The sequence below is a fragment of the Lynx canadensis genome, chromosome D2 (genome assembly GCF_007474595.2).
Source record: "Lynx canadensis isolate LIC74 chromosome D2, mLynCan4.pri.v2, whole genome shotgun sequence".
Classification (NCBI taxonomy): Eukaryota; Metazoa; Chordata; class Mammalia; order Carnivora; family Felidae; genus Lynx; species Lynx canadensis.
In genome coordinates this window covers 30,324,330-30,348,246 of record NC_044313.2, presented here as the reverse complement: position 1 = coordinate 30,348,246, position 23,917 = coordinate 30,324,330, and the positions used below count along the sequence as shown (strand labels likewise).

General features: G+C 55.0%; 1 protein-coding gene across 2 annotated transcripts; it reads right to left on the bottom strand.

Moving 5' to 3' along the window:
• Window positions 1-2,972: 2,972 nt before the first annotated feature.
• Window positions 2,973-23,326, bottom strand: LOXL4 (lysyl oxidase like 4). Of its 2 annotated transcripts, none has more exons than XM_030334005.1 (15): window positions 23,246-23,326; window positions 18,401-18,715; window positions 17,681-17,859; window positions 16,596-16,801; window positions 15,177-15,215; window positions 14,813-15,032; window positions 13,771-13,957; window positions 13,449-13,603; window positions 12,569-12,736; window positions 11,352-11,514; window positions 8,857-9,100; window positions 7,655-7,770; window positions 6,830-6,966; window positions 6,351-6,462; window positions 2,973-4,039 (listed from the first exon to the last, which is right to left on the bottom strand). In XM_030334005.1, exons 2-15 carry the CDS (start codon window positions 18,678-18,680, stop codon window positions 3,969-3,971), a joined length of 2,277 nt encoding a protein of 758 aa, XP_030189865.1. In that variant the 5' UTR covers window positions 18,681-18,715; window positions 23,246-23,326; the 3' UTR covers window positions 2,973-3,968. The 2 variants fall into 2 exon arrangements, with proteins under 2 accessions (XP_030189865.1, XP_030189866.1); XM_030334006.1 differs by having other exon boundaries at window positions 13,771-13,954.
• Between the last annotated feature and the right edge of the window lie 591 nt (window positions 23,327-23,917).

Genomic DNA, 23,917 nt, shown 5'->3' with positions numbered 1-23,917 from the left:
CTGCTATTTGTCACTTTTGTCATTCCCACAAAAAAACTGGGGAACAGCTCTCCTCGTATCTTCATCCCTATAAAGTTGTGCCTGGGTTCAGTGGATCTGTTGGCTTTATTGAGCCACACTGAGTAGACTGCTGGTCCTCTATCTCTCTGCCTGAGTATACTACAAAAATGCCTCTCTCGGGATGGGTATGTGGTAGCTCCCCTCCCCTTCTTGCCCTCCCTGGACATGCCCACCCGAGCCTCTTGCCTTCTCCCATTTCTGTCAAACCTGACATTCTGCAGAAGGCTTCTGGCACACAGCATGTTCTTGGTATCATCTTCTCAGCCTGTGCCAGAGGCACCTGGCAAGCAACACCAGATGATCCATTACAGTGAAGAGTTGCCAGAATAAAACAAACACCTCTGGGCAGTGAGAAATTTCCTAAAGGACACTGGCAAGTCTGAGCCGCCAATTCAGGCTTTATCCATCTCATACCTGCGCTCATTGTTTTTGGAAGGAAGTTCTGCACTGAAGAACTGGGAGTGCTAGACTTTAATAGGTTGAGCTAGCAAGACATAGTGTCCCATCGTGCTTTCATTGAGGGCGGCAGCCTCATATTTGTATGTGGTGCCCATGACAGTGATGGATTATTAGCACTGCCTGGAACATGGTAGAGTGGGGGCTCTGTTCAAATGTTCCTCAGATGACACTGGCCTTGGGTCTTAGCCCTGACCCAACTATCCCTGCTGCTATTCTGGTCTTGGAGGCTTCTTGCAGCTCCTCAGCATTGTTTTTCTCATACTTGGTCAGTTCTGAAAGTGTCTCTTGTTCCTATTCAGGGCCTCCCTTTCAAGTTGAGAGGATTAAATAAAACCTCTTGATCCTCTGTCCTAGTATCTGGTCCAGTGCACTTCTCTGACTTGTAGCCACAGGGCTTGTGCTCTCTGTCTTCACACAACAGACTTCTTTAAGATAGACAGGTCTGTTCGAACAGCATGGCTACACTGGAAAGGAAAGGCAGGGAATCATAGCCAGGCTTCATACTGAATGGTACACTTCTGAGGTACACCTTTGCTCTGTTTTGATTCTTCAAGGCTAAGAGTGACCTTGGGCAGTAAAAAAGATGATTGTCCCTATTACTTGTCTTCCCTTTTCTAATAGCATTTTGGCTTTTAAGGGCGTTGGTAACGTAGAGCTGCATGTTTATTACCCAGTTTTTTTAATTACTCCTAGCTTTTAAGGTACTGTTGTCATTCTAATGCTGTCTACTAAGTGGCTAGTAGTGTATGCTTTTTTCCAGCTTGCGATCAGCCACCTCTAACTTTCAGACTTATCCTTATAATTAGACCCACAGAAGGGATTTGTGTTTAGCCGGTACCTAAAGCTGTGAAGTGTTGCTGCTTCCACCATTAGTAGAGAACGTGCTGTTCTTTTCTTGAGAGAGAGACAGAGAGCGAGCATGCGCAAGGGAGGGAGGGGCAGAGAGATAGGGGGACAGAACTTCCTTCCAAGGAAGGAAGGATCCAAAGTGGGCTCTGTGCTGACAGCAGAGAGCCTGATGTGGGGCTCGAACTCACAAACTGTGAGATCGTGACCTGAGTCGAAGTTGGACAAGCCACCCAGGCGCCCTGAGAGTGTGCTTTTTAGGTATATTTTCCATTGATGTGTACGGGTGGAGGTAAGAGGACCTGCCACGGCCCAGCGTGGACTACACTGAGCTTGTGCAGATGGAAACCACATCCTTGGCCCCATCCATATGCCTTCACAAGCTGAGCCAACTGGACAGCACCCTGTAGCTGCCCCTGGCTCCTTTGTTAGATATTCCAGAAGACTATGAATGTACTCTGCTAGGTGTTTTTGTTGCTTCATACATGTTAAATGACTAAATCCCAGTGTCACCTGGTATCTGTAGTAGAAATGTACATCCCCTTGGAGTCCTAACATGCTCCCCATAGAGTGAAGGTCTTGGTGGAATAGAAATAAATTAGGCTTCTAATTAGTAAGCCGAGGTTCCTGGCACTTCAGTTTCTCAGACTACAGAATGCCGGGGTGAAAGTCTTCTGACATTTTTGGTTCTGTCTGGAATTTGGTGGTTGGTATTCTGTTAACATTCCTCATCTAGTTACAAGCCATGCCAGCCACCAGTCTTCCCACGTCCTTCCCTTTCAACTTGGTGGTGTAACAGCACAGCCCTTGTATAGCTTTTTCCAAGAATTAGAACGGGCTGCACCTATCAAGTGTGTGATGTGGCCAACAAGACTGAGACCGGAGCCAGTGGCTGGCTGCCTGGCCCGCTTCTTCTGGCCCTCTCGGAAACTGGATGCAGGAAGAAGCGGTGGGTACCTCCCTGCCTGAGTCTAGTCATCAGCCGCCACACGCTCCCCCACGAGCTGCACATTCTTTCACAGACCATTAGCTGCATGTGCGAGTATAATGTTTTTACTGTTTGGGAGAGGTTTGCTGGATCCAACAGGAAATCAGTCCTTCCCTTGTTTACCTAAACTGCCATGCCAAGATATAATGCTCCCTTTGCCTGACGAAGGAGTGGAGAAGGTAGAAGAGAAGGGGGAAGAAAGCACTTCTTTGTATTCAGAGAAGATAGCTCAAGATCATGTCCCTTTTTACCCCGTAAGGAGGGAGGGGATAGCTCACATGCTGTGGGGAGGGGTGTACTGTTGTAAATCTGCCCCATCTGCTACTGTTCATTTCAGCTTTGCAGCCTCAGTTGTAAAAGTTTACGGTCCTTGGGCTTTTCCTTCTTGCCTCCTCCCTTTTGTCCCTTAACCTTTCCAGCCCACGTTTCAGCCCTGAGCCTGGGGAGAGAATTGGGAAGCAGACTATAGTCTGCTAACATCAAAGGCTTATTTCAGAGAAGTGTGGTGGGACTGTTGTGAGTAGTATGTGTGCCCCACATGTACTAGTCACCAGCTCAGCAAGAGTGGAAAAGGTTAGATTTCATGGGCTGGGGACCCCAAAGAGCTATATAGCCAGTCTTGTCTTTGTAGCTGTCCATACTGAGCAACCTTTATTGGCACTAGGGCATCAGACCTGTAAGGATCATCTCTTAACGTGTATCTAACTTATTCCATGCAAAGTTCACTCCAGAAACTTGGTTGAGACCTGAAATTGAGGCAAGTCCTGAGATGCACAGTGATCTTGAGGGAGATTGGATTGCCTGCCAGGTGTATGGCATATTTTCTCCTTGGCAGATGCCCTGGCAGGGGCCGGGGTCCATGTTATCGCAGCAGCCTTTCTGCTTGGACTTCTCTTGCTGCTCTGTAGGAAGACCCTATCTGGCCACTTCTGCAAGTCCTGCCCCTTCTCAAGCACTCAGTAATTGGTGGTGTTGGCCCATCAGGAGATAAGGGGATGCCTGAGGCCTAAGCTTCCAGGATATTAGAAACACCCATATGTGCAGTAGGATAAAGCTAAAGGCACTAGAGCAGACTCTTAGAATGACAGGTGAGTTCTAAATGAGCGCAGATCAAACAAGGGACTCAATTCATCAACTTCGCTGCCAGTTGTGACTTTGACACAAGTTGTGTTGCTTTGAGCTTCTAGCAGAGCTAGTCCTGCCTCCTGTGTATTTCTGTCCTTCGTCCTCTACTCCAAGACTTTTGCAAAGCACCGTTTAAATGGGGGGTTGGGTCACAGCCCATCTCTAAGGAACTGATTGCTCTTGAGCCAAGAACACTGGGGCAAGATCCGGGAAAGATGGGGTCTCCTTGTGGAAGAGCAGCTCATCTGAACAAAGCCTAGAGGCCACAGACCGTAGACCAAAGGCCTTTATGGGACAGGCCCAGAGTCATCCTGAGGGAGCAGTACCATTTCGTTTGATGATCTTGCCATCAAAGGGCTTCCTGAGCAGTTCTTGGTGCCACTTGGCACTGGCCCCTTTCCTTCTGAGTTAGGGCTCTGTGAAGGGCATGGCTCCAATAAGCTGAGGTATCTGGTGTGTGGGCAGCAGCCGGAAGTGTGCAGTGATGGCCTCAAATGAGGTTGTTCCTGAGACGCTGCTCCTGCTCCAGGGAGAGCTCTGCATTAGCTCGGTAAGAATCTCCTGTGGACCGAAGAAGAACAGGTAAGTAGCCAACCCTACCGTGCTCTCATCCCCTCCCTAACAGCTTCACTCACTCACTCACTCACTCACTCACACACACACACACACCTTCTGCCCTGCTCACCCTTTACATTAGGTCACTCATGGGCACAAACACCAGTCCATTTTGTAGAAAGAGACCATGACGTGTACTTTCATGGACATAAGAAAGAATAGGCTACTGAGTGGAAAGGGTTGTGCTGGTTATTCTTTTTTGCCCGTCCTCCATCCCCAGATTCCTTCTCTACCCTTTTTGTATTTTTTTGTGCTCTACAGAATTGGCCCCTGGAAACTGCCTCACCCTGGTCCCCTGAGCCTCTGATCTCTGATTTAGGTCAGTGGGGAGCAAGAGCAGGAGATCAGCAGATGGCAGGTGGGAGAGGCTGGGGTATTTCTTCTCTGTTCTGTGGTGATGGCCTCATCAGCTCCCCCTGACCCCAAGCTCGAGCTTTCTCCTGGCTCCTTCTGGTGCCCCTTCAAGCCAAAAGGTGTTAACAGTTTTCCACTGTTGCTATCCTCTCATTTCCTTAGTCCTATTCACATCTAATTCTTTCGTCCTATTCACACACTATATAAATAGTCCTTTCATGAAATACCTTTGTACTCTTACCTGGTTTGCCCTCGCTTTCTACAGGGACCCTCACAGTGGCCAGAACAGCACTATTTTTCTTTCCTCCCTTACCGCCTGGACCCTCAGCAGCCTGCTCTCCACTGTGCAGTCTGAGGTTCCAGTTCCGATGTCTCTCACGTCCCTGTCTCCTTTAATGGCAGCAAAATCGACCCAGTCACACAATTTCAAATACTTGGACTATTTCCTCTTACTGTCTTCCATCTGTTGCTAGACTCACCTTTTGAAAACATAAATCTGATCTTTTTGCTCCCCTTGACTGAAATTTGTCAGTGGTTCCCAGAAGCCCACAGGATAGTCGTTCTCTTAGCAAGAACCATCATAACCCTGCCCGCAAAGAGCTTTAGCGGGTTTGAAGTATATAGCTCCATTTTAAAACAAAGAAAACGTTTTTGTGGTTGAGATTTTCCTTCAGTCTTACAGCTCTACAGAAAGTGGTGGACTTAGACTTAATTTTTTTAATGTTTATTCAGTTTTGAAAGAGACAGAGCACAAGCAGGGGTGGGGGGGGGGCACAGAATTTGAAGCAGGCTCCAGGCTCTGAGCTGTCAGCACAGAGCCCGACGCAGGGCTTGAACTCACAAACCGCGAGATCATGACCTGAGCCAAAGTCGGGCGCTCAACCGACTGAGCCACTCAGGCGCCCCTGGACTTGGATTTAGATCCCAATGAAGCCTTGTCCCCAAATCCAATGAGGCCAAATCCTATGCTCTTTCTCCAGTTCTTCCTTTCTTCCCTGACTTCTGCCCCTCCTTTTGAAACCCAGCTCAAATGTCACTTTCTCTGGGAAAACTTGTTCACCCCCAGGTCGGTGCTTTCTCTCCATGCTTGCTCAGCATTGGTTCATACTGATTTGGAGTACTCCGTATTAGGGTTATCCATTTGCATGCCTGCTTACCCTGTTCACCACTGAGCTCCACGTTTTACTTCTATTTATTTTCCTAGTGCCTGGCATAGTGTTCAACACAGAAGTGGGTCTTAAATGTTTGCTGACTGAATAAACCAGTCTTGCCCCACCTTACCCCATATGTGCAAAGGTGTGAATGCAAACACCCCATAGCAAATATAGGTATTTCATAACTTGAAGATGGATTGCTACTTTCCTTTACAGACCAGGGGAGCAACCACCTCCTCACTCTGTCCCCCACTGAATCATTGCATCTTCCTCTGTCCAATTCTACCAAACCTGCAAGTGTGCTGAGCCCTGTTCCCTGTGGCCTGTGCTGTGCTCACAGCTGGGGACAGCAACCCAGCTGGCGGACTTCCACTTTTGCCCGTGAGGCATTCAGCTTAAGGTGGGGACAGCTAAGAAAGACCATGTGAATGGGGGAGTGAACAATAACGGGCCTGGCAAAGAGAAATCTTGACTTGAAGTAAGAGAAAAGACCTCCGGATAGATGGGGGACGGAGTTTATAATCCACGCCACCTTAAGGACAAAGAGGGACACAGAAGTAGTTACTGGGTGAGGCTGCCGGTGGGACCAGCTGGATCTAGAAATTTACCTGGGAAGACATCAAAGGAAACTCCTCTCTGTTCCATCCCTGACCTTCTGCACGCCCAGTCCAGTCACACACAGACATGCACACAGCCTCCCCCGGCTCCCTGAGCCCACAGATACCGGCCCCACACAGGCTCGCACTTACCTGTGTGGCAGTTGTGCAGCCAGACCCGGTGCCCGTCATACTTGCAGCGGCACCGCATCATGTTGTTAGAGAAATCAGACTCTGCCACCTCGTATTTGGGGTTCACAACCACCTGGAGTGAGAGGGGGACAGTTGAAAGCAGGTGATGTGGCTTCTGAAGTTGGCAGTGGCTGGAATAATCCTTTATATTTCCTGTCATCTCACAAAGGGTATTTCTGTTCTTCACTTCATCCGTCCTTACAGTCACCCAGAAGGCCGGCACTCTTGTTCCTATTTGACATTGTCCATTAAATCAAGACTCAAACCTAGGATCCTCTGGATCCTCATTCAGTGTTCTTTCCCCATAGCAGAGCTCCTTCAAGTGCCAGGCCTGTCGGAGGCCCTATTTGTGAGACTCTCTTCCTTCATTTGACCTCAGGAAACTTCTGGAATACGTGCAGGAAATGGAGCTCCTGTGGGGAGTCCCCAAACCCCCTTACCTGGAAGATATAATTCCCAGGGCCCACATCTGTGATGTCCACCCACTGGCAATCAATGTCATGCCGGTAGGTGTCCCAGCAGCCGACAGTCACTCCCTGCTCCCCAAAGTTGGCACACGCATAGCGCTTCTGCAGTCCTGTGAGGAATGGCGCTGACGGTTAGTGAGGCAGTGGTAGGTGCTCAGGACCAAGCATTCTGCTCAAGTTACTGTTTAATCCTCACGCCATTCGTACCATTCAAGTGGAATCAGATTAGGGACCTGCGATTCCGTTACATAACTTGCATGACTATCAGAGCCAGATTTCCTACTAACCAAGAACCCAGCTCTAGCAAACCTCCATCTATGGCAGATTATTTCTTTGGATGCTCTAGTGGAAATTCCTGTTGGCTGTTGGCCTAGGAAATACGGTTGGAAGGTTCCAGCCCTACATGCTAAGGATACATCGTCCAACCCTTTGAAGAGCCAGGGTTTGCCATGCTGTCCTTAAGGGCTGGGAACTGTGGGTATGCAAGTAGGAATCTGACGATCTGTGCCCTCAAAGAACTTAGCCCAAGTGAAATAGCCCTGCAACTACTATCCAAAATAGTGTTAAGTATTTCGAAGTGGTACGAAGTGCGTTGGGAATGCAGAGGCAGTGGACCTTCCACCTAAGATGTCAGAAGGTAAGAAACCGATCTTTCTGAATTGCCTGGAGTGCTGACTGTTGCCAGGCCAGAGTCTCCAGGTGTCTGAGGTGGCTTCATCTGAGGGCAGAAGGGAGCCTCACCCTGAAGGGGCTGAGGAGTAGAACACAAGGAGGAGATGCTGACAGGAAACCATATACCTGTGGGGCAATTTGTGTCCTCCAGGCAGAAGCTGGCCTTGTGCCCCTCAGCCACCTTGGAGCCATTGAGAGTGAGTAGGTCATAGTGGGTGAAGACCTCAATGCTGTGGTAGTGCCTGCGGAAGGGAAAGAGCTGTGAGCTTGAGAACAAGAGGAGAGGGTCCTCTCTGGAGGAGCTGGCAGGTCAGTGCCCTTCTCCCTTTCCAATCCAAGATTAGTGGGACCCAGGGTCTACTTTCCCGTCATCCCCACCAGGCAGCAAGGCACAGCTGCCCCCACCCTCTAGGGCGTTAACCCAGGTGAGGGGGGTAAGTGCTGCCCTGGTAGCCTCCGGGAGGCTGGTGCCTGGCTACCAGGCCTGATCGGAGGCGGCAGGAAGGGACACTTCGAGGGACCAGCCTAGGAGCCCAGCCGCTGAGGAGCGGGGCTCACTCTCCTCCCTGTGAGCCTGGGACCAAATTGCTACCATTGTTTCCAATCCAGTTCTAATGACAACTGTGTTCATGCTGCAGAGAAAGGTGCTCATTATCTCAGCAAGGCCAAGTCCCAAAGTCGCTGCCCCTTCCACTCAGCTTTCCCCACCCTGCTGTGTCCTGAACAAGAAAATACCATTTTTCCATTCTGCCTTTGTTACAGGCATCGTCTGTCCTGTGTGGGCTGGAGACTCCTGACAGGAAAGAATGCCCATTGTCTCCTTTTAGTACAGTGTTCACACTTTTCTTTGGGGGCCTTGCTCTGCTGTAGCAGAAACCAGCAAACTTTTTCTGCAGAGCTAGCATCCTGGATGGGATGTCTATTTTGGGTCTCCAGGTTCCTAGGAGTCCCCACCTTAATGTGGTTTTCAAAGACAAGGCCCAAAGTCCAACGTAGAGAAATTATCCAATATTCCAACAGAGACCAGCTCAGCCGGCAATGACTGCTCCCCTGGCCGTTCCTGGGGAAACGCACCCTTTGAGCGCCATCAACTGGGGTACATCCAGGACAGGCAAGGGAGTGACCGGCTGGCAGGGCCAGTCGATGCTCCTGGGGCTCCCTAGTGGCTCCTGGAGGCGAAGCCAGTAAGGTGTCTAGGAAGGAAGGCTCTTAACCCAGAGCGCACACCCCTCCGGGAAAGTGAGTGGGGTCAGGGAAAGACCAGACTGGTTTGGTTCCTGGACTCTGCTTTTTGTCCCTCCAGAGCCAAGGCAGGAGCAGGCGCTAACCTGTGGCACTGGTGCCAAATCCAGCTGTGGCGACCTGTCTTGGGACGGAAGTCAGCCCGGCCCAGGTTGTAGATCTGTGAGGAGAAGCGCAAGAGGCGCCGGTGCCCGTAGGGCCAGTCCATGAGGTCGGCAGACTGGGACAGGCAGTTCTCTTCGTGGGCACAGTACAGCTGGCTGAGCGGGCGGTCCTCCAAGTAAGCCGTCTCCTGCACCAGCTGGGCATTCATCACAAGGTCCGGAGCACCTGGGGCCACAGGAGGCACAACGCCGTGCAAAAGGTAGGAAGGCGGCCAATTTGCTCTTGGGCATAGGGAGACAGGCATGCCCCCAAACCAAGCTCTTGGAGGAGCTACCAGAAAAGTGGAGCTCTACCCAGAAGAGTAGGGAGGTTTAGGAGTTAAGACTGGGGAGTTCTAGCAATAGAGGAACGATCTATTGCCTTGGCCTGGGAAGCAGGTACAGTGTCACTGTTAAGCATGATGGCTTTGGAGCCAGGCTGCCTGGGTTCAAATCCTGCTTAATTTCTGACTGCACCATTAAGTAGCTCTGTGACTTGCTTCACCTTTTGTCTCTCATCTTGCTCATCCATGAGAGAGGGATAATAATAACGCCAATCGTGCCAGTACCTGGAATGTGCTTAGGTCATTGTCGGGTAAGCACGCAGTGGATGTAAGCTAGTCTTTCTTTTGTCAGGTGCTTCTCAGCTCCCGGGGGCCTTTGTGTAGCCTGGCTCACAGTCCCTCCTCAGCCCCGCTGCCTCCAGCTTGGCGTCCTCAGCTCAGTCACTCCCTCTGGGTCTCAGTTCCTTCAAGGAACTGGCAGGGAGGGTCAGAAAGGTTCATCTCTGGGCCTGCTCCTGAGCTCTGCCATTCTGGTCCATTCCGCTGAAGTTCTAGGCCTGTGCCTCCTCCAGAGCTCCTGTTCTAACAGGATTGCTATCCTGGCTATTCATACCAGGCCATCCCGTGCTCTCTCCTCGGAGGCATCGTGGACATTTCTGGTGCTTCTCTGTGCATAAAAGTCCCTGTTGCTGGAAAGGCTGCTCAGTGCCTCTCCTGTTCCCTTCCTGTCACAGGGGCTCTTACCTACCCCACCCCCCGCCCTTGGAAACCACATGTTCCCTGTACAGAAATGTGGAGAGCTGCAGCTTTTACCATATAACATCAAGAGAGAAAAGTTGCTCATTCTCAATGCTTGCTCTTGCAAAAGCTGGGTTACAGTTTAGATTTTTGGTAGAGGCTTCCCCTGGCGGAGCCTAGGTGCTGAGGCTGGTGAGACCGGGCTGCTGGTTTATTTCAGTGGGGGGGGGGGGGGGGGGGGACGGAGGGTGACAGCAGGAACTGGCTGGGTTGCCAGATGATGCCTGTACTGTCACTAAATGCTCCTGAAATTCCTGTGGTGTGTTTTGGAGAAAGCCAGGCTATGCCCACTGACAGACCCTCGTGCTCCTGAGGGAAAGAAGGAGAGCTTTCAGAGAGACCGAGAAGGAGAGAGGGTAAAGGGAAAAAAGGAGTGAGAAAAACCACGGAGGAGAGATAGGGATGGTCCCACAGGCAGCAGGCCACCTGTCTGTGCTCAGCTGTTGTGAAGTGTCCAAAGCATTCATCAGGCAGTAGACCAGGGAGGGGGTGCAGGGTTCCCAAGATGGGGAGATACTGGGAAGCAGGCCCCCAACGTGCTGTGAGCCTTAGTGCCGGGATGGCCCACTCTGGTGCCACATGATTGCAGGCGAGGGTGCACTGGACAGAGAGGAAGCCCCAGGGCTCACTGACAAAGGTCAAGGCTGTCTTGGCATGCAAGTTTGGCCGGGAAGAAAGTCAAGTAGTTGCACGTGTTGGTGCCAGCTTGAGCCTTTGGACTGGCCACAGTTATCTTGGCATCGGCCTGGTTGGCAGATGTCAAACAGACGCTGCCGCCCCGAGAATCTGGGTGTGGGGGGTGGACCGATGCCTCAGAACAGGCTTGGGCCTGTTGGGCCAACCCCACTGCTCCGGGGGAGGACACACAGCAGAGCCTTAGGCCGTGCACGCTCCTCACAGTTGCATTCCCCGTACAACAGCTTTCAGACTCTTCTTATTACAAGCTGCACTACGAAATACATTTTACGCCGTGGCCCAGCGCACACGTACATAATCCCAGGATGACTGCCCTTACTAAGTGTGACACATTCTCTCGTTTTCTATCCTGTTTCATTTTTTTTTTAACGGTCACGACAGGAAAATTGAAAATCACTGTTGGGTATCCTGGGGTTTTCTCATATTCTCTGTTTTAATCCTCACAATAACTCCACGAGCTGGGCAGGGCAGGGCTGGATCCTCACGTGACAGGGGACTTGGCCACACACAGCCGGTAATGGCAGAGCCGGTGCTCCAAGTCCCGCCCTCCTACCCCCCACCCTTCCAGGGTTGGGGCTGGGACCAGCTCTCGGGCCCTCCCCGAGAATGGGAGGTGCGGGCTCACCAAACTGTCCCACCGGCGCTGTAGACTTTACTCACTGTCTGTGCAGGAAACTCCGGCCGAGAAGCGCCCCGTGCCGTGGGAGCAGTGCACCGGCCCGTGCCGCGAGCACTGCTGCAGGGCAAGCTCTGTGCCTGAGCAGCGCACACCACTCATCACCACCTCTCCGGCCCCCGGCGTCCCCTGCCAGTACCAGGTGTCCTGAGAAAACAGCCAGCAGCCCCTGGTTCAGGCCGAGGGGTGCTTTGGAAGCCTCTCCTCTGATGCTCGTGCTCTAGAGCCCTGTCGGACCACCCCTGCCCAGCTGTGTCCGGCCTCGGCTCAGAAGTCTTCAGGGATGGGACGCTCCCTGCTACTGTGCGCCCCTCCAAGAGCAGAAGTTTCTTCCGTTGCACTGAGGCAGGAAGATTCTTCCGCCACTGGCCTTGCCCCCACCCTGTTCCACAGGGCTGCCCTTAGCTATTGGAGAGGGGGCCCTGTCCCCTGTCCCACTCAGGTGGCCTGCCCCGTTTCTCCAACTGTGCCTCGTGTCGCCCTGGGCGGACGGCTGTGGGTAGGGTTGGCCCCAGTTCTCTAAGTGAGGAATACCCGGCAGCCCCACCGGCCAGGCGTGCCCAATGGAGGACGAGGTAGCATCGCAGCCGCGCCCCGGCCTCGTGATTTTCTTTCCTTGGTGCCTCTCGAATCTCTCTGAATTTCCCCCAGGACGGCCACTAGCCTGGGCCACACCAGTGTGACTTCTCGGCTGGGCTATTGCCATGTTAGGTTTCCTGTATCCATGCTGATCTCCACCCCAACCGTGTGCCACACAGCACAGAAGAGATTTTCGAGAAACGTGCACTGCAGACTTCACGGTTTGCCTGCCACCTCCCTCACATACCACACCACTGGCCCTTGATAGCCCCACTCCGGCCCTGGTCCCTGATTTCCCCAATGGGGGCAAGCCTCCATGGGCCACAGGGTCTCTGCGTGGGCTGTTTATCCCCACCCCACCTTCTCCCGGTAACTTCCAGTCATCTTTCCTACAGACAACATACAAAAGTATGTGTCTGTTATGTGAATGTTTTCCGGTGACTGCCTTCCTCACTTTACTGACTGTCCCATGAAGCAGGGGCCACGTCTTGTTCTCCACACTGTCCCTGGTGCCCAGCATTCTATCGGCCCCCCAGTTTCACTCAAAAATTCATCACTGAATGAATGCAAGAAGGGTTAGCACTTGTAGCACAGGACGTTGGGAAGCACAACAGGAACCTACCTTGATCGCGTGGCTGGCAAAACCCAGGCCGAGTTGTCGGCAGGCCACCATGGCTTCGCTGAGCCCCCAGTGATCGCTGCACACGGCCCCCCAGCGCTGGACTCCGTTCACCTCTACCTGCACCTCCACCACACCCTCCTCAGGGCTGCGCCCACCGGCCAGGCGCACCTGCAAGGGTCACAGGTGTGTGAGGAGTACAGTGGCCTCGGGAGGAGAGGGCTCAGGACAGCCAGCCTGGATCTGCCCGGCCTAGCTCGCTGTGCAGCCCTGGGCACGACACTCCTCTGGGTTCATCTCCTCTGTTCCTTGGGGACGTTTTGCTAGTGTCTGATGTCCCTGCCCACAAGGGACACCTGACTCCAGGTGCCTCACCTGCTCTGGTTTTTGTGCTCCTCTTACCTGAAATTCTACCATTAATGATGGCTTTGCCAATGGCAAAGGGCTTTCATATCTATTGTCCCATTCACAATAACCCTGTGAGATAATTAACCCCAATTTACAGAAGAAAGCCATGATCAGAGACACGAGTGAGCGACTTGTCCACCATCCACGTCTGCAGGGCCCTTGAACTCTGACCTTCCCACGCAGCCTTGCCAGTGCCTCTCCCAGCACTGATAGTCCTGCGGCCCTCTGTCCTAGCCACCTTCGTTCGCAGCCTCACGGGGGGCCTGAGAGGCTGTGGTGGGACAACGTATCTGCCTCAAGGGTGCCCGCCACCATTGGACATCTCTGAGGGGATGTGGGCCAGGCCAGGGGACTTCAAGGAGAGGGCTTTACAGACTGGCTCTGAGAAAGTGCCCACTGGTTTGATGTATCCTGGGGCTCTCTCTCAGGGCTTCCCAGCCCCCCAGCCTGAGGTCATGCCCAAGTCTGAGCTCACCTGATTCTGGAAGCCCATGTTAGGGATGTTGCACCTGACGGCGGCATCATTCTCATGTTGACAACCATTCTGGGACCCTTCCAGGGAGGGGCAGTCACTGAGGGTCCGCTCATACCCCCTGCAGCGCACCTCACTCAGGTGGATGGGCCCCAGTCCTACGGGGGAGAGGGAGAGGTGCTGTGCAAGGCCCCATCTCTGTAACCCCACACCTTGGTTTCCCCTCCATAGACAGGGAGACCTTCCTGTCCTGGGCCCTGGACACCAAGGGATGGAGCCACGGCACATCCAAATCCTCCTGCCCACCCCAGGCCTCCTCACCTACCTTGGCCCAGCTGCGCCCCAAAGAGGGCCTCCCGAGCAGAGCCAAAGCCAAGCTGACGACACACAATGCTGGCGGAGATGAGGTTCCATCCGTGGTCACAGACGGTACCCCACTGGTGGTTCCTGAGCACCTCCACCCGGCCTTCACCCACCTGGGCCCCAGAGCGGAGGCGCACCTTCGGCTCCTGCTGTGAGAAAACTTGCTTCAGGGCAGGCTGAGGAGGGGGCAGCAGGCAGGGGCTGAGCCATGGCAGGGGGCCTGGGCCAGGCCCCTTCAAGCTGGGTGAGCCCATGACAGGGAGTTCCAGTCCCACCTCTGACAGCTCAGAGATATTACCTCCAATAAGCCAGTTTTCTCAAGTGCTCTTTCTTCATGACAAAGAACCACCACACTGGCGGTAGTAGTAACAAGGCAACCATAGGAGTTGGGGTTCTTGGGCTTCTCAAGCCTTCCTGATCTCTGGGGGGGGGGGGGGGGGGGGCGGGGAGGGTGTTCCTTCCTTTTGTCCAGCCCTGGCTTCTTCCCTGTTCTTTGGGGCTGAACTAGATCGATGCTTGCCAAAGGGGTGTATGAGATGATTTGAGAGCTGCGCAGGGGCATGGCATTAATTAAGCTGACTCACACAGTGGGGAAGTTACTCCTCCGGTCCCTCCTGTTTCATGGAGGAGGCCATCCCACTGTGGGGCCGCCATGTCTGTAACACCTCACCGGCACTTAGGCGTTGCTTTTTATAACAAAGGGCCAGGCTCAGGTTCAATACCTTCGGGCCTCAAATGGGTGTTAGCTACGATGTAATTACTGTTTTTATGGTTGCCTTCTATTCATGACAAGTGATGTCAGCTTTCCATTTATGGTCGGGATATAAATGGTTCCTTTTAAATAAATCCCAAGTTTCTACCATGCTGTGTCCTCCTCCCAGTCTGCACCAATGCCTCCTCGGTGGGGGCGGGCCTCCCCTCCCCTCCCCTCCCCTCCCCTCCCCTCCAGCCTGTCCTGGAGAGCCCCTCCCCACCGGTTCCTGCTCAGACCCAGCCCAACCCACCTCTGCCCAGGATTCCTTGCGCCCAGGCTTTGCCTTCGCAGGGCGGAAGCGGGGCCCTGCCACACAGCTGACCACAGCGTGCATGCCACCCGGGCAGGCTGGCCGCAGCTTGCCCCGTGCCGGAGCCACCTGCACCTGGCAGTTGGCCATGTGGGGCTCTGTCCCCAGGCAGTTGACCTGGTGGATCCAGAAGGAATTCTTCTGTGTCAGGCTCTTCAGCCTGGAAGACAAGGGAGACTGAGGGTGGGGAGGGGTTGAGGGAGCTCAGGAGTCAGGGAGGCCAAGGCACTGCGGAGGAAAGGGACACGCCCTCCCCTTCATGCCACACCCCTCTGCACCCTCCCCTAAGGATGCTGCTCCTCACCTAGACTTGGGGTCCTTCATCTTCAAATTCCAGACTTTCCTAGGTGGGAGAAAACAGGTGGGGATGGAGTGGGTGCAGGAGACCCCCTGGGCCCTGGCTCCTCAGAACTGTTCTTGAGTTTGCACTGGAACTCTGTCTGTAAACTTGGCCGCATTATGTCAATGCTGAGCTTGAGCCCTGGCACGGGGTCTCTGCGCAGACACCGATGATCTCCATTTCCCAGGGAGAAAAGCGGGACCCAGCAAGGTACCTCGACTAGTCCCCAACGGGGGTTTCTTCGGCACTGGACCGCCCCTGAGGTGGGCAGCCCCCAGCTCGCCCTCTCCCCACATGCAGATGAAGGGGAGTCTTGAGGGAGCGCCCTGAGAAAAGGGGAGAGGTCCTGGGGGGCGGGTGCAAGCTGGAGACCTTGGTGGTGGGGGCTGCCCACTCAGAGGCTATAATCAGGGCTGCCCTCCTCCTCATGGGTGCTGGGCCAGTCAGCCAGGCCCAGAGGTGCAATTACCAGGCAGTAGGGAGTCAGGGGCCCTCATCCCAGTCATCCCCAGGGACGGAGCCACGCGCGCCTGGTCTTTGGGAGCGGGCCCAGGTAAGACAGAGACACAGGACAGAGCCACCAAACCAACTGGGGGTGTGCAAGGGGGCGACCACTCGGATGCAGGGTGGGGGCTTTTGCCCTTGACGAGAAACACATCTAGTTTTCACTAGCACAGAGCTGGTACCATTTAGAGGCTGATGCAATCTTGTGACAGTTCTGTCACGTTTTTGACAGAGTATTTTTATGTTTCCTCTCCCAAATGCTGCCCCACCCCATGTCCTGCTCACACGCAAAGCAGTCAAAGCCTGGCTCAGATCAGAGTGGAGGAAATTCCCTGCGGATTGGCTCATCGAGGCCCCGGGGGCCCTACAGAGGGCCCACAGCGTGGAGTTGGCAGAGCGGAGACCAGAGCTCAGGCTGTGTGTACTTGTGGGCACCACCGTAAGTATCTTCAGTCAAGCCCAGTTTTTAAGCAGGGACACAGGTTTGCGTTCAGTTGTTTTCATCTGGGAAGCTTTCTGTACTACGGTCAATTCTTTTCATATGATTAGCAAGTAGAGTGTTTTTCTGTTTCGAGGTTCTTCCCAGGGTCTCCAAGTTCATCCTCACACTCCCTCTCATTATTCTGAGAGGCCCAGAAGTCCAGCTGGGACTGTTTCCCTCCCAGCCCCACACCCACGGCCATGTCCTGCCACAGACGCCACCCTGCCCAACTCCCTGAACTCTGCAAGGTCCCACATGTCACAGTCACGCACACGTACTCATACGTGTCTCACTCATGCACAGACGCACACACATATGCTCACACATGGGTGCACGCACTCGGCCACTGCCCCACAGCCCCCTGAACCCCGCAGCTCTCCGTCCAACTGTCCTCCTACCTGTAGTAGTGACTGTTGACAGGTGCCTCGCTGGGGAAGCCCAGCATCCCACACACCACCTTGCTGTTGTTCCTGGTCCAGCCCTGGTCACACACCTGCCGCCAATGTCCCTCGTACCTCACCTCCACTGCTCCCTCGGTCACCAGGCTATGCCGCTTGGTGCTGGCGAGAATGGGCTTGAGCCGCACCTCCTCCAGCCGCCGGCCCTGCAGGGTACAGAGTCACTGTGGGCCCCAGGATTTCTGCGCCCACTGAGCCTGCTACAAGGTCTTCACATGGGAGAGCCGGGGCTCAGAGCACTTAGAGATCACTCCATCCAGGCTCTCAATGGACAGACCAGGAAACAGAGGCCCAGAGATGAGGTCATCTGTCGAAGCCACATAGCACAAGAGAACCTTGGTTTATCTACGGTCCTCTCCTCAACTCCAGAGAGAACCAGGCAGGTCTGTGCTCCCCCTGGGATCAGGGTCAGGCCCCTTGGAGTTTGGGAGGCTTCCGCTGGGCACAGAGGGGCCTTCTCTGTGTTACCCTGGGGAGAGCTGAGGATGGGCATGGACCAGCTGTTTGAGACTCCCAGCAGGATCTTTGGCCCATGGGACCCCTGCCCTGGCCCTGGGGTGACTCAGACCATGGGGACCACCCCACCCTGGCCTGCTGCATTTGTGGGCCAGGGCCAGCTGTCCTTACACTGGGGCTGCCTGGCAGTTGGAGGGTAGGAGCCAGGACCTGCCCTGCCTGCTCCTGTTGTTTGGCTTGAGCTGTTTTTAGCTCGAGGTTGTTTGTGCCGGGAAGAGGCAGCAATTGTGGCCGGGCCTTGTGTGTGAGGCAGCCCCTCACCCCTGCTGCCTCCCTTGTGGGGAGTAGCTTCAGCGATCCCCAACAGGCCCAGCCTGAACCCCCAGCCTGCCCTGCTGTAAGCTGGGCTCTCTGTCTATGCACCTGTTCTGGGCCGCCAACATGACGTGGGGCTCCAGGGACGCTTGTCAGCCCACTCTGCTGCTTTTCCCTTCCTTCTTCCTCCAGGTTCATCACCCGTCCCGTGACCCAACACTTGGCTCCAGCCAGGGCCTGAACAGCCTCCTCACCTGGGGTCCAAGGGCATTGGAGACCCTCTCAGAAAGATAGCCACGCTGGCGCTGGGGGTGACACACCACCCCAATGTCCTCCGAGTGACTGCAGTCACTGACACCCCAGCCATTGGACATGCACTGGTCCAGGGAGCTCTCTGTGCCCATACAGCGCACATTGTCCAGCCAGATGGGTCCTGTGGGCAGGAGACGGGTGATGCTTAGGGACAGAGAAGCAAGTCACGGGTTGTGCCTCCTTCATAGGACCCCACAGTTATCAACTGTCTTCTTCCAGAGCCTGAGTAGAAGTGGGGGAGGGGAGTTGGTTCTCCTGGGATCTTGGTATCTACAACCCTACTTGCTGCCTCCTTTTGGCAGCAGGTCCTGTAGAATCTGTTTTTGGAAAATGCCAGGTAGGTTTAGTGATTAGATCTGTCCACCCATTCATCCATCCATTTGTTCACTCAACAACATTTGCTGAGCACCTACTGTGTGCCAATCACTCTGTAAGAATGGAGTAGGGTGGTGGTGGTGGTGACCTCACTGTAGGTGAGAGTGGGAGGGTCGGAGCAAGGGTCTCGTGCAGCCAGGCACTCAGGAAATACCTCATGGGCGAGGTCATTTGAGCTGGGTATTAAAGGATGGGCAGGAGTCTGTTGAAGCCTCAGGATGCTCAGCCTTTGAGAGAAACCCACTATCATCTCCTTGTCTTCCTGCTGGGCAGCACCAGGCACTCACCCTCCCCTTGGCCATACTTGGCACTGTGGGCCCAGGTCAAGGCTGTTTCAAAGCCCAGTTGGCGGCAGGCCACCGTGGCCTCCTGGAGAGCGAAGTCATCGTCACACACAGTGCCCCACTGGCCCTGGTACAGCACCTCCAGGCGGCCCTCCTCTGGCCTGCTCCCTGGGCCCACCAGCCGTAGCTTCGGGGTGCCCAGTGACTGTAGCCTGCAAGGAGGGGCCTGGAGCAGGAGCAGGAGCAGCATGAGCAGGGAGAGGGCAGCTGGTAGGGACCACATCGTGGTGACTTCAAGGGCAGCTGGGGCCAAGGCACCTGAGGAATGAGTAAACGTGACAGTGATCACCACCTCTACCCCTGACAGTGATCACCACCTCTACCCCTGACCTAGGCCTCTTCTGCTGGCTGTCAGGGACAAAAGACGGCAGGGCCCCTCCAAGTGTGTGTGCGCATATGTACATGTGTGTGTTGTGGCATCGGTGGAGTCTGGGCTCTGATATTAGGCAACTTGGTCTAAACCCACTGTTCACTGTCCATGTGACCTTGAGGAAGTTTAACCTTACTGAGTCTCAATTTCCTCATCTGTAAAGTGGGGATAATAATCCTTGTCTCAGTGTTGAGAGTGTTAAACACTGTAGGTAAAGTGCTTGGCACAAACCTACCACACAGCACTCAGTAACTAGCTGTTCTCGATACAGTCCTATATGTTGGTAGAAGGGGTGGCCTACCCTTTGAGTCATAGGGGAGTCCCCAGGGTGCCCTCAGGTCCAGAATAGCTACCCCAGGGGCACGACTCTTGCACCCTGGCCACCCTCACCATGGAAGGCACATGGAATGCTAGAGGGGAAACAGTCATGTGAGGGGGATCCAGGCCTCTACCACTCATTTGCTGTATGGCTTGAGCAGGTGTCTCAAATTCTCCAGGTCCTAATTCCTTATTACTAAAGTGACAAAACTAAGCCAAAAATTGTCTAATACTTCCTCTAGCTAAAATAGTCTATGATATCCTCAAGCTCTGGGTCCATCTAGACACGTGATTCACTGATTCAACAAACATTTTTGGAATACTTGCCTCAGGCCAATTATTAGGCCAGATGCCAGGACACAGAAGAGAAGACATCAAACACTTACGCCCTGCTCTCATGAAGCTCAGAGAAGGGGAAGCAGGGAAGGCTCTCAGAGAGGGGATACTTAATCAGGGCCTTGTTGGCTGAATAAGAGTTCTCCCTCTGTGGGGAAAGGGGTATTGCAGGTAGACAGAAGAGGGGGTAAAAGAGGAAAGAGGGCAAGAGCAGAAAGCGTCCTCTCTTTCCCCGGTACTGTAGTATTGGAGGCCTGGAGGGGGCAAGAGTGGAGGCACAGGCTGGGGCCAGATAAGCAAGGGCCTTGGGCACCACGAGAGGGTTCCTCTTCATTCTGTAGGAAGTGAAGGGCCACGGGAGGGTTTGAGGCAGTGAGCACACACCAGAGACAGGGTTCCTGTAGTCACATCAGGTGCTCTTTGGGTCCCTAGAGGGGGCTGAGGTTAAGGGCTGGCCTCCCCCTCATACATTAGCAGCCTGGGTCCCGGGAACAGGGTAGGGGAGGAGCAAAGGGGAAAGCGTAGAGCTGGTTAGGGCTGCCTGAGTGTCCACAGCCACCAGTGCTGAGGCTCCTCCACCGCCAGGCTCTGCAGCTGGTGAGGAGTTGAGGCTGGCCTGGAACAGGGTGGAGAACGTTGGGTCCTTGACTCCCTGTTCAGTGCTTGAGTCTTGAGAGAGCTCGTTCTGGGGAGACCCCCTCTTCCACGGCCACCGCTGCCACTAGGAGACTGCATAGCCGGTCAGTCTCAGCAGGGAGGGCCTCACAGGGCCCGCGCCACTCCTGTCCCTACAGACTGGTAGTCTGGCTGGGAGTCAGCCCTTGCTCCTTCCTGCACACAACCCCTCCCCCTTCAGCCACTGATCCTCCTGCTTTGGTGAGCCCAGAGCTGGGTGGAGGGGGCTCCTAGGAGTGTACTAGATGGGCTCAGGAAGGATGCTCCGTGGGGACGGTGCCCCCAGTGCCCAGATAAGTGCCAGCTATGTATGTAGGTGACACCAGGAAATATCACGGCCGCATGGATGACACTGCACAGCGTGTACACGTACAGACCAGGAGTCAGACCACCTGGGTTCACATTCCACTTCCAACAATTAGTTTCTGGGTCGTCTCGGGCAAGTGATTTAATTTCTCAGTGCCACAGTTTTGCTTCTGTAAAATGGGGATCGTAAATAGCACCTACCTCGTAAATAGCACCTTCTGTAAAATGGGGATCGTAAATAGCACCTACCTTGTACAGATTAAATGAATGATAAATACATGTTAAACCCTCAGAAGAGAAGCTCTCTATTGACAGGTAACTATTATCAACAGTAACTGTAACAGCCACTATAGAACCATTGGTCTGGCTTGGTCGCAGCCCCTCTTGGATAAAGGAATGGAGGCTACACACTAAGTCATCAGCAAGTTCCCGGTACCCTTCTTTGTGACATTCTCCAGATGTGCCCCTTTTCCCTCGGAGCCCAGGTTCTCCTTGCTCCCCTCCCTGAGGCGGGGTATTATCTCCTCTCCATCTTCACCACTAAGTCTCTTCCCACCGGGATCCCTCCTGCACTTCCTTTCCAGACTTAAACACTGTTTTCTTCATGTGACTCCTCACTCTGGGGCCTGTGGGGCTCCCGACCCACTGTCACCATGAGCAGCCTGCTCTCTGCTGCTTGGGGTGTGCCATTGCCTCCTCTGAGCACCCCTAAGGAGGAGGTGGACAGCTAGGGACTGAGCCAAAACCAAGTCACTGTGGGTAGGGACCTTCCACAGGTGGTGAGAGGGTGAGAAGGACTGGGTTCAGGGCCCTCCAGCTGTTAGGACCCACTGGGGTGGACCTGAGAGATGACCCCGCCCCCTGCCCTTGCCCCCATCCCCTGGGAGCCCTCACTCTGCCACCAAATGGCTATGTGACTTGAGTTAGGGGCTTCCCTCTCTCTGGGACTCAGATGCAACACCTATAAAATGAGGGTGTAGCACCAGGGGTCCCACTAGTGATGGGCCAATGGGTGGGCCAGGCAGGTCTGCTGTGTGGCTTGTGGCTGATGTCCCACAGCACCATGGAGAGCTTACTGGAGGCTGAGCATAGTCCAGGGCCGGTAGGCTCCCTCCTCACCAAGGGGCCTGCCTGGAGGCGGGGACAGGTTTCTGCTGCAGGACCCAGGGATGGGGGTGGGGTGAGGCTTGCTGCCAGGAGAGCTCCCAGGGGGGTAGATGGGGCCGAAGCAGGAACTGAGAGTCCCTCCTCCCAGCCTTCCCGCCACTGCAGGGCCCCCTGTAGTTTCTGCTCACCCCAAACTTGCCTTCTCACCATTCTCCAAACATACGCTTCCATTCTCTGCTTCCACATCCCAAGCCTCTGCTCTCACTGCCCCTTCTATTTGGAATACCCTTTCCTCTGTCCCTGATTGTTCAGTTCCAACACCCAGCTCAAATGCTGCCCCTCCATGGAGCCCTCCCGGGCCCTCACCTTCCTAGCACTCTAGGTGTTTGCTCCCTATCTCCACAGCCAGCCTCCACAGTGTCTCCCCGGAACTCTTCCTCCAGTGCCCAGCATAGGGAACACGACCAGGCTGGGAAGCCTCCCTCAGAGAAGGAAACAGCCTCAAAAGTGGCAGTTCTTTTCGCAAGCGAAGGAGAAGGGCACAGGGTAGGAAGGCGGTGGTAGTGGTGGCGCGAGGTTAATAATAATAATTAATTATTAGAGTACATTTAAAACTATCCATGGAATACTTGTCTCTACTTTATAGATGCGAAGCTGAGGCCCAGAGAAGCTAAATAACTTGCTCAGCTGGGATTCAAACCCAGGAAGCCAGGCTCCAGAAGCCAGGCTCTCAGCCACCAGAGAGATGGATGCCGGAGGAGGAGGGGAAGGAGGAAGGGAGGCAGGGAGATGAATGAAATTCCACCCTGGTGCTGGCTGATTGATGGCCCAGCCGTGGTGTGAGGGCACTGGGGTTGGTGCCAGCACTGAGTGCAACCAAGTGACAGATCCAGGACCTTGCCAGCTTGAAGCTTGAAGCGGAAAGGCACCTGCTCCAGGTGCTACCAGGGGACTCTGGCACCTGGCCTGACCTGGCCCCTCTAGGATGGGCTGGAAATGCTCAAGGGTGTTCTGGAGAGAGCATGGGGTGGGTGCTGCCCTCATGGGCACCAGCCTCAGGGTCACTTGAAGCCCTTCTCTCTGGCTTTTGGGGATGGGGTCCCTCCCTGGGATCACTGATTACGGTGACCTGAAGCAGTGCCAGCAAATGGCTCTGAGCTCTACCATCCAGGCCCAGGGCGTGTGGCAGTCAAAGCCCTCTGCCCACCCTCATCCTCTGCCTCCCCACCCCCTAGCATAGCCAGCTCTGGTTTATTTAGTTGAAGAGATTTGCTCCACCCTGCCTCTTTGTCCCCCAAGTCACAGGAATGACATGGGAACCCACCTTGCCCCTTCCCCTGCCTCCTTCCTGGGTGAGAGGGCAGAGAAATGGTTACACTCAGCGTGTTCACAAACAAGACACGCAAGCACCCCAGGCCAGGGCGCACCACCCCGGGCGGGCCTTGGGCCAAGCTCCCTAATTTGGTCACTTCCACTGGAAGCAGGTTGGTGAGCTACCAGGGGACTAGGCCAACTGTCCATGGGACCCCTATCCCTCCCAGACCCCAGCCTTCAGGAACCCTCAGAAGCTTGAAGCCCCACAGAGAGACAGAAGTGGGACAGACAGGACGGCAAGAGACAGACCCGGGGCCAGGGGCCAGGCGCAGGGTGGGGGAACGGGGGGGGGGGGGGCTCACCAGCTGGAGCACGGACGGTCGAGCTGGGGCTGGGGCTGGGGCCGGACTCCGCGGCCGAGCAGCGCTTACGGGCCTCCCTGGGCGCCCTGGGGCCTTTTTATCCGGCTGCTGCCCGCGGGCGCCCCCCACCCGGCCGCCCGCGGAGGAGGCCCCACAGGCCCCGCCCCCGGGCGGCCCTGTCGACGCGGGAGCCCGGCCCTGTCGGCCCCTTGGCCCTGCGCCCCCCGCCCCCCGCCGGGCCGCGAGCCAGCGCGCAGCGGGCGTTCACACGCCTCTGGCCCGGGAAGTCCTGGGGTCATGAAATTGCAGGGGGCAGCGGGGCGGGGGGCCGGGAGGGCTCAACTGTTTCCCCTGGAGGAAGCTGGCGCGCTGCAGCAGGAGAGACTGTGGGAGGATCAGAGTCCCCGCGAGAGACCGGTGGCGCGGCACCAGCGCGCTGCGTTTGCCTGGGGGTGCCTGTGGCCTCGGGAGCCCCTGTCCCAGGCGCAGTTTCCTCCTCTGCAAAGCCGAGTGACATGCCTGCCCCCCAGAATTCCCCCATTTAGTGAGTCGCGGGAGGTGTCAGTGCCCAGAGCACAGTATCCTTCACAAGGGAGTGCCTCACTGTCATAGGGACCACTAGACTCCCTTGGTGGGGCGCGGCCAGCGAGGGAGAGGGGCGCTCAGTTCAAG